Source organism: Pygocentrus nattereri, chromosome 15 (assembly GCF_015220715.1).
Source record: "Pygocentrus nattereri isolate fPygNat1 chromosome 15, fPygNat1.pri, whole genome shotgun sequence".
NCBI lineage: Eukaryota > Metazoa > Chordata > Actinopteri > Characiformes > Serrasalmidae > Pygocentrus > Pygocentrus nattereri.
In genome coordinates this window covers 25,456,879-25,477,398 of record NC_051225.1, presented here as the reverse complement: position 1 = coordinate 25,477,398, position 20,520 = coordinate 25,456,879, and the positions used below count along the sequence as shown (strand labels likewise).

The following is a 20,520-nucleotide window of genomic DNA, read 5'->3' as shown; positions in this document are numbered from 1 at the left end:
TTTTCCCAACAAAAGACTTGAAAAAATTGAGTTCTAGACTGGCTGGCTGTAAATATGAGTTCACTGTGCCCTTTCGCCGGCAGGGGGCGCGATGGGGTCACTCACGGACCTTCCTTTGTGCTTTTTTTCTGTGCATCTACATGAGCGTTAAGTGTGAGGTATTTTGTCATGTTTTCAGCGGTTGATGCATCAAAACCCGCTGATAGTGAGGAATCTACATACAAACGCACAGGCTCAATGTTTTAAAACGTAGTGATCGGTTCGTTTTTTCCCAATAAAGCGCATCACTGTTTAAATCACATATTTAACGGCGTTAACACAGAGGAGGAGTGACCGAGCGTGTGGGACACGGCGCTCCCTGTTTTCTGGCTCTGCCCCCAGCATGTCATCTGCATGTTGTCATTCATGGGTGTAGCCGCAGACCCTCGGTCCTGAAACCTAGCAGGAGATTCTGTTCACTGTAGGCAGAGGAGAAAAGAGGCCTCTGTATTTAATTTTTAATATGTCTTTCATACCAGGGCAGCCTGTCACAGCTGTAGTGGTGAGTTCCGTTTGATGCTGAACTGCACAAAGTTTCCTGCTCTTAGCTAAGCTAGCCTAGCCATCCAACGCTATTCATTCAAGCTGAGCAAAGTAGCGAACAGTTCACGTTAACGTGTTTTGTCGTGAAGCGAAAACTGCTAAACTGACGACCTACCAATAGATGCGTGTGTATTAGCTAGTGCTTGTGGGTTTTTATAGTTTGGAAGTTACTTTACTTCGTCGTAACGTAGTTTAGTAGGAGCTGCCCGTGTTGTTACGTTAGCCAGCTTTAGCTACCTGCGCTTCTGACTGACTTCCAATTCTTCTAGAAGTAGGCTAGCTAGCTAGATAACGTAAGTTAATAACTGGGCGTATTTCTAAGTCGAGTACACGTTAAACTAACTTTCGTGACTGGACTGGGATCAAGAAATGTCTCTTCATTTGTTTAACTAGATGGCTTGCAAGTCGACACAGCAAGCTAACAGTTAATGTTACCAAGCAAGATACGAAACAATCTGTTACGATTAGCATCTCGCTAACCCACTAACGTTAACGGGCTGGGCAGCCTGTATGTGTATTTGTTGCTTTGTATTTGTAATGAAAAAAGCGCACAGAGGTACTTTTATGAAATTAATGAAAATGTAAAGGAGACGGTCGTTAGTAAATTAGTTTTGAAATGACACTATAGGTGTGGTTTGCCTGTACTCCTCACAGGTAGTGTCGTTATAGCCATATAAGGAAAGCATAGCTGAGGTTTGATTGTGTCACTGTGTTCGAGATTAGCATCAGATTCTAATCCAGCTCTTTTTTGTCTCTTTCAGCAACGGATTGAGATTCTTAAACTACGAGAGGGTGACAATTTAATACTGGGTTTTAGCATTGGAGGAGGCATTGACCAAGATCCAGCACAGAATCCATTCTCAGAGGACAAAACAGACAAGGTAAGAAGTCTCGAACAAACATACCTTCAGTCTCTGGGAATGGTACGAAACATTAACCACTCAGCGAGCCGTTCAGTTCATGAATATTATTGTTTGCTTTTTTTTTTTTACAGGGCATCTATGTCACAAGGGTGTCGAAAGGAGGACCAGCAGATGTTGCAGGCCTTATGATGGGGGATAAAATAATGCAGGTAGGAAAACTGAAAAGTTACACATCATCTACAGAGAACGCACAAAAAGTTACACATCATCTACTGAGAACGCACAAAAATGTTACACATCATCTACAGAGAATGCACAAAAATGTTACACATCATCTACAGAGAATGCACAAAAAGTTACACATCATCTACAGAGAACGCACAAAAAGTTACACATCATCTACAGAGAACGCACAAAAAGTTACACATCATCTACAGAAAATGCACAAAAATGTTTCACATCATCTACAGAGAATGCACAAAAACGTTTCACATCATCTACAAGGAACGCACAAAAACGTTACACATCATCTACAAGGAACGCACAAAAACGTTACACATCATCTACAGAGAACACACTTCTACACAGTTAAATGCACAATTACTGTTTATTTCTTCTGACCTTAACAGAAATACGTTTTACAATGAGTTTCTTGATATTTGTTTAAATACATATACGTATTGTCTGTGTTATTCAATTGGTTTTTTTAAATGTTCTTTTATTCTTTTTTGTTCTGCTTTTCATTTTTTATTATATAAATATTAAACAACATTTTCTATTCCTATTCAGTTTAAGTATTTTCATTACACTATCCATCCACCAGAGGCTGCTACCAACCTTCGGTTTGTATTTCTGCTTTGGCCTCAAAGTTGTAAGTCTCATCAGGAAGATTTAGTGGCACGTGTTACATTTCACAGTATGAAGAAAAGACATGAAATCGCTGTGCTACTATATGCTTTCTATAACAATATCTGACTTGTCAGCTTTGTGCCTCCTGTAGCAACTGAGAGTTAATTTAGTAGCACATACATGTGGGAGCTTATGAAAAGACAGTTTCCACCATGCTTCATTCCAGCTTTTCTTAAAAACAGCCAAATAGAGAAGGGATTTGTTTCTTATTTCATTCACTCTCTGAAGAAACATCCATCCATCCATCCATTTTCTAAGCCGCTTCTCCGTCAGGGTCGCTGGGGGTGTAGTGTATTGTAACTTTGTAGTGTTAACTAGGATGCAGTATAGCTATATCAGATAATTTGGCCACTTATAGGTTTGTACTTTGTACAGTTAAACAATGAACAAAAAAGACAAATCATTATTGGCAATTATTTGTGAAAATGATCATGTAGAATTTCATGTTTGTAACGGCCCTGATTCCATAAAAGGACATGTCTTGGAAAACCTGTATGGTTTGTGCGGTGCATCAAAAGCATTAAAGTAATATTGTAACAGTTGGGCTCAGCTTTTCCTGTAGTTTTCGTTACACTGCATTAATGCTTTTGTGTGCTCAAACATTTGTGTAATTGTGCATAGTGTCATTTCATGTGTTGAATTTTCTGTATGTTTATCACAGGTGAACGGCTGGGATATGACCATGGTAACACATGACCAAGCACGGAAAAGGCTAACAAAAAAGTCTGAAGATGTGGTCAGGCTCTTGGTGACCAGAAAATCCCTGCAGGATGCGGTTAGACAGTCCATGATGCCACGCTAGTGGAAATCTGAAAATCCTTTATTTGAATGTCGTTCGTTAATCATGCTGCCGAATGTACTTTTCATATATACTGTAAAATGAAGCCAAAGAACATCAGCTGTCATTGCCTTGTAGCATCTTCAACATTTCGTTTAAGGTGGTTTTCTAGATGCAGATAAAGCCTGGAGACACATTTTCAACCAATGATTTTTTGCAGCTATTTTTGTTACAGTATAATGGTATCTGTTTTAAGTATTTGTGCAGTAGGAAAATGTTCATATGTATTTCATAGCTTTGATTTCACATCACTTCCAAAACGGCTACAGTAATGATGAGCTACGTAATGCGGTAGTGTTGCAATATGTGAAAACGTGGATGTGGTTGATTATTGCATGCATATAGGCTTCTCACTGTCTGATAACACCTTGTAGTTCTTTTATTGATTGCAAAGGTTATACGCAGCCAAACATAAAATACTAAATAATTAATTATTGCCGTCATATTTTTCTTTTAGAGTTTTGAGCAAAGCCAAGGAATTTGTTTCAGCAATGCTTAAAGACCACTAATTATTTCTTTCATTTCCTATTTGGTGCCTTTCTTCTTTGTCTGCTTGTTTGTTTTTTTTTTTTAACCTAATGTTTCATACTTTATCTTATTTTTGTTATAAATTAACAAATAGACTGAATTATTCTGTATTTGATAGCAGAACATAAAGGCTTTTTTGGTACCACACAATAACCACACTACCTTTGTTTAGTTGACTTTTGCAGATCATACAACTCCCCAGGATTTTCTACACTGTCTTGTTCAAAATCTTCTTGATAGATTTTGACATGTGATTGTATAAAAAAAAATTATATATTTTTTTTCCACTTTAATAAATAAAAGAATCATTAGCCTATTGCTTCTTATTATATTGATTGGCAGCCATAAGGTAACCATACCATATCATAGACTCTGTCCTGTAGTAGTAATTTAGAATGTGGTGAAATATTTCTGTTTAACATTGTGTTTGTTGTCATGGATCCCGGGCTATGTTGCGTGTCTGGTGTCCCTGACAACATTTCACACTTTGGCCACTGAAAATGCTGAGCCTGTGATGGGAGTGGCCACATGTTCTGGTGATTCATTTAGCTTTTTTATGTCTTACCAAACCTCCAGAATACAACCCCAATTCCAGTGAAGTTGGGACGTGTAAAACATAAATAAAAACAGAATACAGTCATTTGCAAATCCTTTTCCACTGCAAAACTTTCTTTTACAAAAAACACCTTGCTGTTTTTGAGTCATTATAGGATGCATATATTTCTGTAATTCTGGCTCTTAATTTTGGCTACAAGATTCTTTGGCTTACTGGCCCAAGTGGCCAGTGCAATTTTGTATGCTTGTCTACCACCTACTTGGACCTAATTTTGGCCTCCACTGTGTTTTTAGCTCTGGCGAGTCTTCATGTGTGGCTGAAAGTAATCAGGTGACATTTCAAAGCGTCAAATCTATTGCCTGACCTTTCGCTGTTTGCTCAGTCATTGCAGTACAGCGAGGTCCTTCACTTTCATCTCTTAATGTGGCTACAGGCATCCTCCTTTTGTCATATGCACACAGAATAAAATCACATTGAACATTATCATTGTTATAGTTTTATGTAAAGGTTTATTCAAAAATAAAATGTAAATACATCAATAAGGCATGATAATAATTCACTTTATCTCTTTAAAAGAGTGAACTGTACATTGACCAGCTACTTTATTAGGTACACATTCTTGTTTTTATACTTTTTGTTTATTTTATCAGCTCCACTTACCAATTACGAGCACTTTGTAGTTCTACAATTACAGACTGTAGTCCATCTGTTTTTCTGCATACTTTGTTAGCCCCCATTGGTCTTTTGTTCAGTGGTCAGGACCCCCCTGGGACCCTCACAGAGCCTGTACTATTTGGGAGGTGTATCATTCTCAGCTCAGCAGTGAGACTGACATGGTTTGTTAGTGTGTGTGGCGTTAATACGAGTGGATCAGACACAGCGGTGCAGCCGTAGTTTTTAAACGCATTGGTGTCACTGCTTGATTGAGATTAGCCCACCAACCAAAAATATCCAGCCAACAGCAACCTGTGGGCAGCGTCCTGTGACCACTGATGAAGAACTAGAGGATGATCAACAAAAACTGCTGCAGCACATGAGCTATCGCCTCTGACTTTACAACTACAAGTTGGGCTGACAAGGTAGGAGTGTCTGATAGAGTGGACAGTAAGTGAACACAGTGTTTAAAACTCCAGCAGCACTGCTGTGTCTGATCCACTCATACCAGCATAACACACACTAACACACCATCAACACATCAGTGTTACTGCAGTGCTGAGAATGATCCACCCCTCAAATAGTACCAGTGTATAATAGTGTAATCAAATAGTCAGTGTATAATTAGAGTAGTTGTTTTGGAAATTACCTGAACCTAAAAATGAGTAAACAATGAATTCATTATGACAGCATATGTGTGAATATTCATGTATCACTGTGCTAGCGTGTTTACGTGTTGACCTTCACACATTCGCTCATGCATTCATTAACTAGAATGTAACTTCAACGATTACTGTAAACTTGAATACATGTAACAAAACCTCTTAACAATCCATTTATTCTTGCTACGTGCATTCTTTGCTTCTGCAGGGGAAGCATGGTCCATTCCACTTGCTTAGGCTTTCCTGGGTGCGTAATATTTTGCAGCAATGCTTACACCACTCATTGTATAACTGTAGTCTTATACAGTACACCATACACACAAGTGGGTCTTATGAAGCTGAAAGCTATGGTGCATAAAATGACATCAGCCCAATAGCAGATTATTTAGACCTCATAGTTAATCCTAAATCAAATACAATAATTATAAGAGTGTGCATAGGAAATGAATTGTTTAAAAGAAATGGAAACAGCATATAATATATTATTGTCCAACGTATATACATTTGTGGAGCTTCATGAAGAGTGGGTGACATACTAGTAAAAAAGTAATCAGTGTATTAACTGTATATAATTCACTCAATGCATGTGCATACAATTCATGCATTAGTTGTAGCAGCTGAGTGCATAATTACTACGGCTAAATGTAGATTATACGTGTTTTACACCTCCCACACTTTGGCAGATGCATTGTGTTTCCATAGTGATACAATCTGTTACCATCACTTTACATAGATGATGCTGGTCTTATGGAGAGAGCATGGCAAGACAAAAAAAAAAAAAGAAAGAAAAAGACGGGATTCTAGACGGATTTCATAAGGATCTTTCTACTAAAATAGTCCAAAAAAGAGTTAAAAAATATATTAAATAACAATAAAGCATTTAGACCTTAAATATTTATCTATTATGTTATGATCTGTTTCAAAGCATTGAGATAGTAATAAACTATAAATATATTTTATGTTTCATTGTCACTACAGAAACACCTTATTTTAGCCACACCCCTGCATTTTAGACCAAGAAGTGAATTTTAACTTGTCAGGTTTTTAAAAAAAACATTTAAGTTGCTCTTTATCTGTCACCATTTAGTTAATGATTACAATGAAACTGAAAAAATCATTGTCACTACTGAAACAGAAGTTTTAGTCTATACTTACCTTACCTTAGGGGCAGTCGTGGGCTGGAGGTTAGGGAACTGGCCCTGTGACCGGAAAGTTGCCGGTTTGATCCCTAGGGCCGACAGCACCTGACTGAGGTGTCCTTGAGCAAGAACTTAACCCCCAATTGCTCCTTGGGTGCCGTGGATTGGGCTGCCCACCACTCTGGGCAAGTGTGCTCACTGCCCCCTAGTGTGTGTGTATTCACTAGTGTGTATGTGGTGTTTCACTTCACAGATGGGTTAAATGTGGAGGTGGGATTAATAAAGTATCACTTACTTTAGCCACACTCCTGCATTTTAGAGCAGGAAGTGAAACTACATCGCTGTCCCTCATGACCGAGCTGTTAGAACCCATTGTTTTAAAGTAAATGTGTTCTACAGTCAGAATATCACTGTGTAACATGAAGAATTGTCACTACCGAAACGCATACTTTCTGCAATTAAGTAAATCTTTTTTTGTGTTTTTCAAAAATATTATGATTTAATGTTTGTACAGCTGTTACAAGCTGTGTGTGCTGGTCATGTGCTGGCTAGCGTTTTTAAATTCTGCTTAAAATGAGCTGAAATTGTCACAACCGAAACATTCACAGCTGAAACATTTGGGAAAGTTTTGGATGCATTATTGCCGTATTGGTAGTGATGTGGAATGTTCAGGCATTTGTTTTAATAAGATAAATAATTGCTTATTTTGGCAGCATATTCATACAGACCATAAATTTGACCCAAATACAGAATGTCTGCATTCATTTTTAGGCCTTTTCATACAGGATGAGCCATATCATTTTTGTGTTTATTATGTCTGTATTGCTGATCATAGTATTGGGGCCAATCCAGTTAAAGTTAATATTTGGTTATTTAGCCTTTGCATGCAATCGTGTTGTAACAGTACCATTTTCTGTTATCTCTGTTTCTCTGGGCCTTAGTACTGGGGAAAAATAAATTGATATGTGTTTGTTTATGCCTTACATGACTTATCTACATCAGGTCTGCAACTCAAAGATATCACCAGACTCCTGATATCTTTTCTTTTGCTCTGCTAAGCCTTAACGACATTTGTTACTTGTTTCAGGGCTTTATGGCTTCAGGTTCCTCTTCAACAAGTAAAGTGCAATATTAAATCAGGCAAAATATTTATAAATTTCCATCGATTCTTTGTGATGTACCAAGGACTTAATCTGACTTCCTTGTTTAACCCCTTAAAATCCCAGGCATATTAAGGTTTATTGTTCAGTAACTACAGGGACTGGCTAATTCAGTTCTAGATGCAGTCTTTCATTACGTGTTTTCCTTTTCATCACGTCATATTCACATATTCACATTTCATTTAAACACAAAGATTTAGATGCTATGTGAGCATCAGTGGGCCACAGCACACTAAGCAGTCACTTTATCTGAAAAGTCATTAAGATTTTTGCTTTTGTCCATCATTTGAACACATTTGATCTTTACATTGTGAACAACAGAGCATAAAAACTTGATTTGCATTATTTGTTTTGACCCATTTTTATGTTTTTAAATGGAAATTGTTAATTCAAATATAAGAACATTTAGTATTTAATATTTTTCTATTTATATGCTTCCATAACTTTTGTTTTTATCATACTTTCTTGTTATCGATGGCAACAAAGATTCAATTTACCAATCAAAATTGTTGACAAACAATGTATTAATGCAAAAAAAATGTTTGTTGCTTTATAAGTGATACTTTTTAATCCCACAAACAGGGAAATTCCACCTCTGCATTTAGCCCATCCGTGAAGTGAAACACCACATACACACTAGTGAATACACACACACACTACGGTGCAGTGAGCACACTTGCCCGGAGTGGTGGGCAGCCCTATCCACCACGCCCGGGGAGCAATCGCTCAAGGACACATCAGTCATGGACTGTCGGCACTGGGGATCAAACCGGCAACCTTCCGGTCACAGGGCCAGTTCCTTTAGCTTAACAATGTAAGTAACCTGGCTGACTTATTTTGAATCAATTGAAGTTTTAAAAATGCAGTAACAGAATATAACATTGTTCTGTAATGTATTACCACTACAGGTTCAATTAACTGAAAATGTTAAGGTAGACAATTTGCATTAAATTGTTTTATTAGAGACTTTAAAAAGCACATTGAGTTGTAGCATCCTCACTGGCCATTTTATCAGGTACACCTACACGAGGCGCACTTTGCGGGTTTATAGTTGCTATAAACTATACACTAAGGTGAAACTAGCCCACCCACACTGGTGTTAATTTATTAGCCACCCCTTCCTGATCCCCTTTTGTCAATGGAAAGGGACCATCATAGAACCACTGCCACCCAGATATAGTATGGAAGTGCATGTCACGCCTACTGGCCGACTGGCCATCCAGAGATCAGCTTCTTCTGAGTATTGAGAGGCTGACTCCTCCCAACACACACACCTGCCTACAATCCACTCATCAGCACCCTTTATAACCCGGACTCTCACTCTGCCTCCTTGTGAGGTATTGCCACTCTCTGTGTCACTATCCAGTTGTTGTCACTGTGTTTTGGTCATTCCTGTTTTTTCCTGGACTCTTTGCCTGTTAATTCATGGTTTTTGAACGAGACTTTGTTTATTAAAAGACTCTGCATGCGCATCTGACAACCCTGTCTGAGTGTTACAGTGCACATGATGCTACATAAAAGTTGGACTCATAATTAGAAACTGGAGCAGGGCCCCATAATGTACAGTCTATAGGCTTTAATAGATGGTTAGATTAAAAGAATTCAGAAAATTGCACAGAATATCTAACACCCCTCGTGGGAGCTGGGGAAGACTAATATATAGGTAACTGCACATACAACCTTCCCTTGTCATCACCTGTCATCACTATACTTGTTTTTGGCGGTATCCAAGAATGATGATATGAGAGAATGCCACAAAAATGTAGAAATTACATAATCTGAAAATTAAGATGCTGAATTTAGTGTGCTTTCCATCTAAAGCAGTCCACATGCTGTAGACATTCATAAATACAATGCATCCCTGCTGAAAAAATTCAAAGTGTCTGTTGCTTCCTGTTGGTCTCCAGCAGCCACTAATGGTTTTCATGGTGGGCTGATATTGCAAGTGTGAAAGATTCTAATTGTTTAACAGGTGTGGACTGAATCCAGATGCTGTGTCCTACAAGAAACTAGAGGTCTCCAACGGTAACCGCTGAGCTAATTCTCATTAGAAAGCAAACAACCAGGTTTTAATTCTAATGCTATGAAGCCAATCCTCACATGCATGAAAGCTTTATGGTAACATTGCATGTAACATGTGAGCTCTCAGCAGCCCTTAGGGAGACTCTTTTGAATGCACAAAAACAGGCCTAAGACGATGCGTAGGTGGATGCGTGGGAAGATGGGGGTCCAGGGTCATTAATTCATGAACCCTCTAAGCCACTAAGGCTGGACCTTGAGGAGAGCATGGAGGCCGGTTGTCATGGTAATGGATGATGGTAGTATGTTTTTCCCTCTCTGCCCTTCTTCAACACATCAACGCATTAGTGACTTTTCCTGAGCATATGTGCTCAATCTTTTTGGACACCATCACGTTTCACTCCCTTCTCTGGCCCGTGTACCTAAGCCTGTAGGCTCCATAGCTCAGAGTACGAGCAAACCATTAGCGCTCCCTGCTACAAATGAACCGCCTCCCACGAGCTCACCACTAACGGGATTTTTTCAATTGTGCTCCTTTTTTTCTTTTCTGACGGCAGCAGGTGGCTTTACTTCTCGCCTGGAGAATCCCTAACCTCCCCTCCCAAGGCAAACCTCTGCTGTTTTTTTCCTGCTCGTTTTCTAGTCAGGCTTCTCAAACCGACACACTGTTACTGGCGAAGTCACACAGAGAGACTTGTTGAAGCCGCTTTAAGGCGATTTTGGTTTCGGTTGTTTACCACAACGCGCTGAGGTAAAGCCTTTAACCCAACAGGGGTCAGTTTCAACAGGGTAAGTCTCATTTATTTACATTTATATTAAAACAAACCTGTCCACATTCATTTGTGACGACGTTAAAGGCTACACAACACCTTTAATATGTAGTTTCTTGCCATTTTCAAATGAGGAAATCACATTTAGCCTGTCCAGTTGCGTTTCGGTACAGCAGTTTTGCAACGAAGTTTCTTATTCTAATTTCGCGGTCCACCTTAAACCGTGCAGCAGTTAATTGCTGCGCCCCAGGAGGCACATCATGCTTGCAGCCCCATTTAAGGTGGACTTTACATCAGTTCACACAAAGCTACTCAGTTTGTGTGTGGACACAGGGTGAAATGTTGGATTAAGTAGCTGAGTAGCTGCTATTTTTGGGGTTTTGCTAAAAAAAAAGAAAAGAGAGAGAGAGAAAAATCCTGGTGGGGGCAAGATTATGACTCCCAGCTTTGTAGTATGCCAGCCTGGGGTTTTGGTCCAAGCTGCCCCTTTTTACACTGACCCGAGACTGCTCAACATTGTTAAAGGCTATAGGATTTAAACAGGTGCTCCTGATCCCCGGTCAGTGTGACCCAGACTGCTGCCCAGCGTGTGGTCATGCAGAGGGATCATGAGCCTTATGAAGGTCAGGGTAGGGGAGATGACACACTGTTTCATGTTTATTGGCATATGAGTTCAGTAAAGCGTGGCCAGTTGTCAGTTCAGCCCCAAGCTCCTGTGTGAAGTACAGGGCCATCTGTTCTTTCCCACGCAGGCAAGTGACCGCAACAGCAGGATGAGTGGTGAGTACGCTTGAGAAATGCAGAATAGTGCCTGAGCTGAAACTGCTGGAAACTAAGTTTTAATTCTATTGTACTGTACTGTAATGTTCTGTAATACAATTCATAAAACTGTCCCTAGAGCCTAGAGTATATCACTTTAGGATGTTGACCAAGAAGTAAAAAAGAAAGTTATTACAACTTATATAAGAAAGTTGACGTTCATTTGTGGTTTTGTATAATTACGTCTGAGATCTATAAGATCTATTCTCTGGTAGGGGGTAAAATGGGTGGGCTTGTCCAGAAGAAGGGTGCCAACAAACATGGAGAACCACTGGATGTTAACAGTGTTACATGCCATCTGTGCACAATGTTGTTATCGTTATGAAAAAAAAGAAGTATTAGAAGATAGTCCAGTTTCTAGATATATGGTAATTATATTACCAGCAGGGAGAATACAAACTATAGAATTTGTTTAAATTTATATCACTGTCTAAGCTTAATCGCTTTAACGTGAAATGCTCCGTCTTCAACTTAACATTTAGTGCAAGACAGATGTCTTATTCTAGATGAACAAAATGATCTCGTGTGAGTTTGTGCTTTGTGTCTACATATTTTGACATGGCTTTGTGAAGAGCCACACCACATGTGTGACATACCACCTCTCCAAATGAAGCTCTTCAAATAAACACAGTCACTGTGTATTGTAAACATCTACTGCATGTGAACACGTTATTTGAAAGAACTACATTTTGATTAATCTACTTTGGATCTGCAATTGAGATCATATGAGAATCCACGAGATTGTAATTACATTCATTGTCTCAATCCATTATTCCTCTTAGCAAAAACCTGTTTGCACAGATTGGCTGCAGTCTATAAGCCTGTGCCTTTTGGAGACTCACTGGGGACTCAAAGCAGAATACAGAGCAGCCAGGGGCTCATGCAGCTTTAATTCGGCCCTGTTGGTCATCTGAAACAGAATTAACAATGATCACCTTGGTGGAAATACCATGCATGAGTAATTGAGAACGACATTGTGAGGATGGAAAGAAGCTCATCTCTCAATTACTGTTAACGAGTGTGTATGAGCTCATCATCACTTATTATTAGTATAATTTATGATTTATTCAGACAGTCGAAAAATTATTGACAAATTCAATGTTAACATCTTAAAAACCCAGACTTATTACATTCCAAGGCGTATTCAGTAATTACACGGACTAGAGTACAAACTGGCGGAGTTTTTTCAAAGTCCTAATAGGAAAGTCTGTCCAGTTGATGGCCATCTTGACACTGGCCCCATGCCGTAATTTCCACTCATACAAGACCAGGTCAGAGATACTGCGGAGGAGACAGGTCGCTGGTTGGAAAGCACCTGACGCTCACCACGGTGTCTTTACAAAGAGAGTCCCACCCTTCAGTAAAAGAGCCAGTCAGTTTGCTGGTTACGCTGCAAGTGGGGAAAAGTCACCCCAGTGATTTGGGCTACTTGTGGACATCTGCCCAGGCACAGTAGCAAGAACAACCCAAAAGTTTTTTTGTGCATTATTGAACCAAATACTTCAAACTATTTGAGATATTTGTCAGATTTTAATAGTGATTTCAAATATTGTTATGACCTGGTCTAGGCTCAGGTTGTAACAGACTTTGAAAGTGGACTCTCTCCCCAGACCTGCTGCCAGACCAGACACTGGACATCATTTAAAGCAGAAAACTGCAGGTTTATCTACTTCAGTGGGTCAATAGCAGCTTAGGATGATGGCATCGGGAACGAGCATACAGCAAAATAAACTATGGCTTGCTTCTTAATTTTTATAAATTCACAAAGTCTGTTAAAGCTTTCACAAATTTAACAGTTGAAGCAAAGTGAAGAATGGAGTGAAGAGTGCTGGTCTGGACAGGTGTTCTTCCAGGTCATATCAGAGGGTAGAGAGCCTTGAATGATTTCTAGGATGTATCTCAGTGACCTCTTATACAGGAGAAGTATACAGTGGAAGAGGAAAAGCACACAGAATGGGCACAGGTAGACACACATAACAGTTACTATGTCCAGGAGTCCTAACAATATGTATTTGAAACAGCAATTTTGCCTACAGTTGTGAGTTTTTAGCCCTTGGACATTATGGGCTTTCCTGTTCATTTTCCAACCAGTGAAATGTGTTTGCCTTTATAACACCTCAGATTTATCCCAAATATCCCAAAGTCAATCATTGTTTGATTCTTTAGTTTTGCATTCAAGCTACAGGCTAATGTAACTACCAAGTAATAGAAGCTTGTGCCCTCTAATTTGCATTATGCTAACTCATCTCACACTTGCTTCAAATCACACACAGTTGGTGAGTAATACTAAATTTGATTATGCGGCTTCTGACGCTATGATATACTGTTATCACTAAAAATAGATAAAAGTATGTTGCAAAGCTAAAAAACGTTAGTAGCAGCCATCTTAGTGTTTTGTCCACAGCTTTGTCCACTTGTATGGATTTATAGACAGTATGTCTTACTGTCGGAAGCCACACAAAATCAAAACTCTTTGTGAGATTGCTTAACAACTCTACGTGGTTGGAAGTGTATGATGATTTACACATGCAGTTTGCATGATGCTAATTTGAGAGTAGCTTCAATCACTTATAAGCTACATTAGTCTTGTAGCCCCACTGAAGCAAAATTCATACATCCAATCTGCTTTGGCTGATTGATATGATTGATCGAACTATCTCTTTAATAAAAGTGGCCCGATAGTGTTGCTCATTGTTATTGCCTGGCAAGTAGTAGTGATTGAAGGAATAAATGTGATTAGAGTAAGAGAGGAGCCTCCCTAAGATCTCAGCCAGGGTTCAATTCACAGCCATCATGCCATCTGTGTGTGGGAAGGATGTCATAGATACCCTCTCTTTGCCAACACACAACAATGTTTTAGTCACTTGAGATCATGTGCTACAAATGGAAAAGTTAACACTGTCCTCCAAGCACATTAATCTGCTTTGTGGCATAGCTACAGGTGAACTTTCTAAACTGGACAACGCATTGAATTGAATTCATTTGAAACAAATGTGTACACCATTTTCACATGAGATGTGCTATACATTGTTATTCTATCAGTTTTGTTTTTCAGTTTATTTCCTTGTGGCTATAATTGTGCTGATGTAATATACTTTATAAATGTGAAAATTCTGTACATATTTCAATCAGTAAAGTTCAATATATTTCCTTTTTGAAAGAAAGAAAAAAGTATACACAGGTTCATTAACAGTATAGTGTACTTCAAATATCACTTATAAAGTAAACAATATCAAATGACACAAACCAGGTTATACAACAGTATCAGAGTGATTGTATGATGTGTATTGATTCACCTAGTAGTGAAGATGCAGACATCTTATAATTCTTCAGCCATTCCATTTTGAAATCTTTAATAAGATGAGCTTTACAGATGTAATGTGCTTCATTCCTCCAAATAAATTGAAATATAATAGAGTTTAATTTCTTCATATAATATATGGATATATATACAGAATGTGAATAAAAAATAGAAAAATAGTTAAACCGACAATGCTACGCTGCATACTGCGTAACCTGACAGATAACATTTTAAATGCTAGTTTTGAGCTGCAATGACCTTTTGATCTTATTTATCACAAACCAAAGGTTTCTTTGTCTTTCTCTTTTCCTCTTTGTCAGTTTCACATGAAACCTGCCTCCTGGACCAAGTCTTGGAGCTGATTATTAATGAGAAGCCCCCCAACAGCAACAGCCTCTTCCTGAACGAGGACTCTGAAAAGCCCCATCACTCTGAGAAAGACCTTCATTGGCTGCGCAGAACCATGCAGAAACGAGTATCTGGAGCTAAGGACAGGATGTGTTCCATCACGCGAGACAGCATCAAAGCCTTTTTGCGCCGCAACACCTTTGTGCTCTTTACCGTGGCAGCAGTCGCAGTAGGTAAAGCATGCTTGGGGTGGATGCTCAGGCACACCAATATGTAAAATAAAAAAACAGTGACTTAATTCATCAAGTTTTCGTCAAGATAATAAGGCAATTATTCTTTGGTTTTGGCAGGAAGTTGGTTCAGATATGTTCATAAAGACAGCATGCTAGCGTGTTCCCACATGTTGAGTGGCGTCTTGTTAAACTTTAACTGCATGTTATGTCTTGTGCCTTGTGATGTTCAGGAATCGTGTTGGGATTTGCTCTGCGTCCTCACAACTTGTCAGTGAGGGAGATAAAATATTTCTCTTTCCCTGGGGAGCTGCTGATGAGGATGCTGCAGATGTTGGTTCTGCCACTCATCGTGTCCAGTCTTGTTACAGGTACATGAACAAAATCAATAAGCAAACTGTCTGGTATAGATGCGGTGTTGCTTAGTATCTGGCTGCTGTAGAAGCTTATTAGAATGTGGGCTTTGATTTAAACAGGCCCTTTAGGTCATGCTGCTCTTTTTTTTTACTAGGAATTTCATCTTTGGACAGTAAAGCCTCTGGAAAGATGGGCATGCGGGCCATCGTTTACTACATGCTGACCACTTTAATAGCTGTGTTCATCGGCATTGTCATGGTGATCATCATAAGACCTGGAAAAGGCAACAGAGACAGTCCAGTGTCCTCTAGTGGCAGCATTGAGTCAGTGCAAGCTGCTGATGCCTTTCTGGATCTTATCAGGTAAAGGGAAATACTTGAATTTGGTCATTTGATGGCAGATTTCGTGTTGTAACATGATGCAAGCATATGTTCACTCTTTTTACAGAAATATGTTCCCACCTAATTTAGTGGAGGCCTGCTTTAAACAGGTATGAAATTTACACTTTTGATTCATTATATCTGATAACTGACAGAAGTAGAGTCAACATCTGACGTTTGCCTTTATCTGATCTTTCCCTATTTATATATTTCAGTATAAAACCTTTTACAAGAAAACAGTGTTCACCAAGAACATCACTGTTATGGTCAATGCAAGTGCGAGCATCAATGCTACCGAGTCCAGTTCTGTTGGGAATTTCAGCACAGTCCTGCAGACCATCCAGGAGACGGTAGAGGAGACAGTTCCAGTGGCCGGCTCCTCTAATGGTGTCAATGCTCTGGGCCTGGTGGTGTTCTCCATGTGCTTTGGCTTGGTGATTGGGAATATGAAACAGCAGGGCCAAGCTCTGCGAGAATTCTTTGACTGCCTCAATGACGCCATAATGCGCTTGGTAGCTATCATTATCTGGTGAGTGTCCGTTTATGCTCTGCTATGAAATTATATTATTAAGGATTAGTTTTCCAACCTCAGTCCTTCCTTTTTTCAGTCCTAAAATGAAGTACCCCTTTGTGTAGACTTTAACATTTGCCTTGTTCCACTAAATATGATTCAACTCATTGGTTACTAATTAAGCTCTTAATGTGTTGAATTGTGTCACTTACTGGAGACTACAGAACTAAAAAACTCTATTTAGATATTAGAAGGGTAGACATAAGACTTTTACTGAAGGTGTACACATATGTAACTTAAACAAAAAAAAAATGAAACATACACAATTTTCCACTCAACCTAGATGAAGTCAATCAAATTTTGCTTGCTTTTTAATTTAGCACTTCAAATATGAGGCTAATTTTGTTAACAAAGTCTAGACTTCATGGTTCACACCAAACAGTTTAAAGGTTCTTTAAAGAACCATATACAACAGGTATTCCATCATAAAGAAGAACCAGTTAACCAAAGAAACATTTATGCATACATGAGTGTTCATGGTTCTGTACAGTTGTATGCAAAAGTTTGAACACCCATGATCAAAAGAAAGTTTTGTTGATTTCTAAGCTGAGATAAATTTACACCTTTTCTACAGGAAGCAAATTTAAATATGTAATTTTTCTACAAATTTTAGCACAATTTCTGTTTATTTGTTTAACATATTGTAAAAACAAACAAACAAAAAAAACAAAACCTAAAGTATGCTGTAACTTTGGCAGGAGTCCACATTTTATGACATTTTATGTTTGATTTATTCTTAATATGCTAACTAAACAGTAAGTGCATTAGAATGTGCAGAAGTGTTTTCTGTGTTTGGATGTCTTCACTTATTTTAACTTAGCAAATATTTTCTCCGTGTATACTGGCAGCAAGTGAAAACATAAGGATAAAACATTTTTGGCACCCAAAGACAAAAAAAAGTTTGGGCGCCCTGTTAACACCTATAAAACGTTGTTTATCTAAGTCATTATTATTCACTGAAGTTTCATCAGGTGTGATATGATCTCTCAGGTACGCACCCATTGGTATCCTCTTCCTGATCGCTGGGAAGATTGTTGAGATGAAGGACCTGGCACAGGTTGGAGGGCAATTGGGCATGTACACGATGTGCGTCATCATTGGTCTGCTCATCCACGGCCTTTTTGTTCTGCCTCTGCTCTTTTTCCTGGTTACGCGAAGGAACCCCTACACGTTTATTGGTGGTCTGCTGCAGGCTTTGATTACGGCTTTAGGAACGTCTTCCAGGTAATGAGAATGATCATACAATATGGAATACAGCTATACAGTAATAAGGGTATTTCTTTATTGAAAAAAAAAAACTCCAAAAATGTTTTTTGTATAGTTTAGTATATATTGCTGTTGTCAGAAGAAAACCTTGCATCTCCAAAATGGTAATTTTATAGGAGAAGGGAAAAATCTACTTTACTTTTAATGTAAGTTAATCGAGCCAGACTTGGAAAGAAGTCATTTTGGGCCATTTACTTTGGTCTATTCATCATGCAATTTTCACACAATGTAAAGGATAACAGTTACTTTCAAGTTATGTCAAAAACTGAAAAACATCAAAAATGGAGATACAAGGTTTTATTCTGACAACAATGATATACTATTTGTAGTACCAGCTGGATTGAAACTGTTGAAAGGTAGAATTCTCCAGTCCAGGGATTCAGGGACTCCGAAACAGCTCACATTTTTGTTCAAGCCCAGTTCTCAGAACAACTGTACAAATGATCAGTGTTCTTGATTGCTTGGTTCAGTTGTGTTTGAACTTGGGATAGAGTAAAAATGTGGAACTGGGAAATACTGCTGTATTGTTGTAGGGAAATGCCATAAATGATTATATATGAAGTAATTACTAGTTTGTATTTTTTCCCGTAGTTCGGCCACCCTCCCCATCACCTTCCGTTGCTTAGAAGAGAACAATCACGTTGATAAGCGTGTGACGCGCTTTGTGTTACCAGTGGGAGCCACCATAAACATGGATGGTACGGCTCTCTATGAAGCAGTGGCAGCCATTTTCATAGCCCAAGTCAATGGCATGGACCTGAACTTTGGGCAGATCCTTACTATCAGGTATTAATGAATGCTGCACATTGTGTCAAGTTCACCTGAACAGCAGCAGACTGTTTAAATAGATCTTTCTCAACAATTTTGCAGTGTTTTTTGTGTTACAGTGCTTCTGTGGAGTGCACAGAGCTGTAGGCCATTTCAATGATATTTCACTGACATTTAGACTACATATTTTAATGTCTGTATTAACAGTCGGGCTCTTTGTTGCATACTCCATAAAACACTTCCGCAGCACAAGTTCCAACTGTATTTTCTCTTTATTAAAATGTCCTCTTCCAGTATCACAGCAACTGCTGCCAGCATTGGAGCAGCAGGCATCCCTCAGGCTGGTCTGGTAACCATGGTGATTGTATTGACATCGGTGGGACTGCCCACCGAGGACATAACGCTCATCATTGCTGTGGATTGGTTCCTGTAAGTCTTAACTAAATGTCACATTGAAGCATGCAGCTCCAGCAGAGAGCACTCTTCCAAAAGGTTATTGATACATAATGCAGACAAATAATCTGAGAGAATACAGAATATGTTTTCATGTCAATAGAGCTGCCATTATAGTGGATAAAAAGGCATCTCATCTGTGTTCATGTTCATTTTTAGCTTGACACACTTTCTTTATAAATGCAGTCAGATGCATGTCTACCTAGCAACTGTTTTGGTTTTCATTGAGAGGCATTTGTGTGTTTTTGTATGTACAGCGATCGCCTCAGAACCACCACCAATGTGCTGGGGGACTCTTTAGGAGCTGGCATCGTGGAACACCTGTCACGACAGGAACTGCAGAACCAGGACGTTGAGATTGGAAACTCTGTGATTGAGGAGAACGAAAAGCCATACCAGCTTATCTGCCAGGAGAATGATTCTATCAAGCACCGAAACAGTGAAACCACAATGTAAATAACACTACACTTGAACAGCACCCAGTACTGTTACCTAGAGCATCCGTTAATGCTGGAAAATACAAATACTGTTAAAGTTAAAGTTAATGTTCGAGCAAGGATATCAAAAGCCATATCAGTATGTTCCAAATATGAGAATGTCTACCATATTATTCAGACTCAAAATGAGGGGTCAGTCATGTTCCTGATGTCCAGTGGCCTGTTTGCTGTTAGATGTGAAGCACCTTCTGAACCTCACGTGTAACTCTCTCAAGAGAAGCTTCACTTTATTTTTCTACATCATTTGAGCAAGAGCAGCTCTCCACTGTATTGAACGCTTACATGCACTTAATAATCTCATAACTGCAGAAATCGGATTTGGTCAATAATCCAATCAACGCATTTACATGCACGTGAATAATCAGATTTCAGGTTTACATGAGTCAGACAGTAAACAGATTTCTGCCTTGCAACCAGCCAATAAACAGAAGAAAATGTGATGTAAATTTAATGTAAAACTCAAACTTCTTGCCATGGATTTTAAAAAAAACTTTGCACCACTTCACCTGAAAATATGAACATGCATCTAGAAAATGAAGAATATTTAATTCTTCATTTTGTCAAGCATGTAGTTGTTTCATCGTCGCTTCTAAAGTGTTTTGCTGTCATCTTCTGGTAATGCTGCTTGCTTAATTCCTGTACCACAGTCTGTTTTTCCACACATGCACAGACTGAGAAATCTGAAAGAAATCCAAGTAAGAGTTTACATGCCCTGAAAAATCTGATTACTGAGCTAAAATCCAGTTTTCTTTATCGGATTTCTTAATTAGATTTCTAGACCTAGAAATCGGAGTATGCTGTTTACATGACCATTTGTATAAACAGAAAACTGCAGAAATCTGATTATGAT

At 38.8% G+C, this 20,520-nt stretch overlaps 2 protein-coding genes across 4 annotated transcripts; both read left to right on the top strand.

Moving 5' to 3' along the window:
• The first annotated feature begins 336 nt into the window (after positions 1-336).
• tax1bp3 (Tax1 (human T-cell leukemia virus type I) binding protein 3) lies at positions 337-4,759 on the top strand. Its single transcript, XM_017714310.2, has 4 exons — positions 337-541; positions 1,344-1,463; positions 1,577-1,654; positions 3,016-4,759. The coding sequence occupies exons 1-4, from the start codon at positions 503-505 to the stop codon at positions 3,154-3,156; spliced, it is 378 nt and encodes a 125-aa protein (XP_017569799.1). The 5' UTR covers positions 337-502; the 3' UTR covers positions 3,157-4,759.
• Positions 4,760-10,192: 5,433 nt separating this feature from the next.
• Positions 10,193-20,067, top strand: slc1a6 (solute carrier family 1 member 6). 3 transcript variants are annotated; one of them, XM_017714308.2, is made up of 10 exons: positions 10,193-10,699; positions 15,121-15,381; positions 15,612-15,749; positions 15,890-16,097; positions 16,183-16,225; positions 16,331-16,644; positions 17,677-17,910; positions 18,544-18,738; positions 19,015-19,149; positions 19,431-20,067. In XM_017714308.2, exons 2-10 carry the CDS (start codon positions 15,264-15,266, stop codon positions 19,627-19,629), a joined length of 1,584 nt encoding a protein of 527 aa, XP_017569797.1. In that variant the 5' UTR covers positions 10,193-10,699; positions 15,121-15,263; the 3' UTR covers positions 19,630-20,067. The 3 variants fall into 3 exon arrangements, with proteins under 3 accessions (XP_017569797.1, XP_037400984.1, XP_017569795.1); XM_037545087.1 differs by having other exon boundaries at positions 10,194-10,699; positions 15,121-15,377; XM_017714306.2 differs by lacking the exon at positions 10,193-10,699 and adding an exon at positions 10,768-11,460.
• The last annotated feature ends 453 nt before the right edge of the window (positions 20,068-20,520 follow it).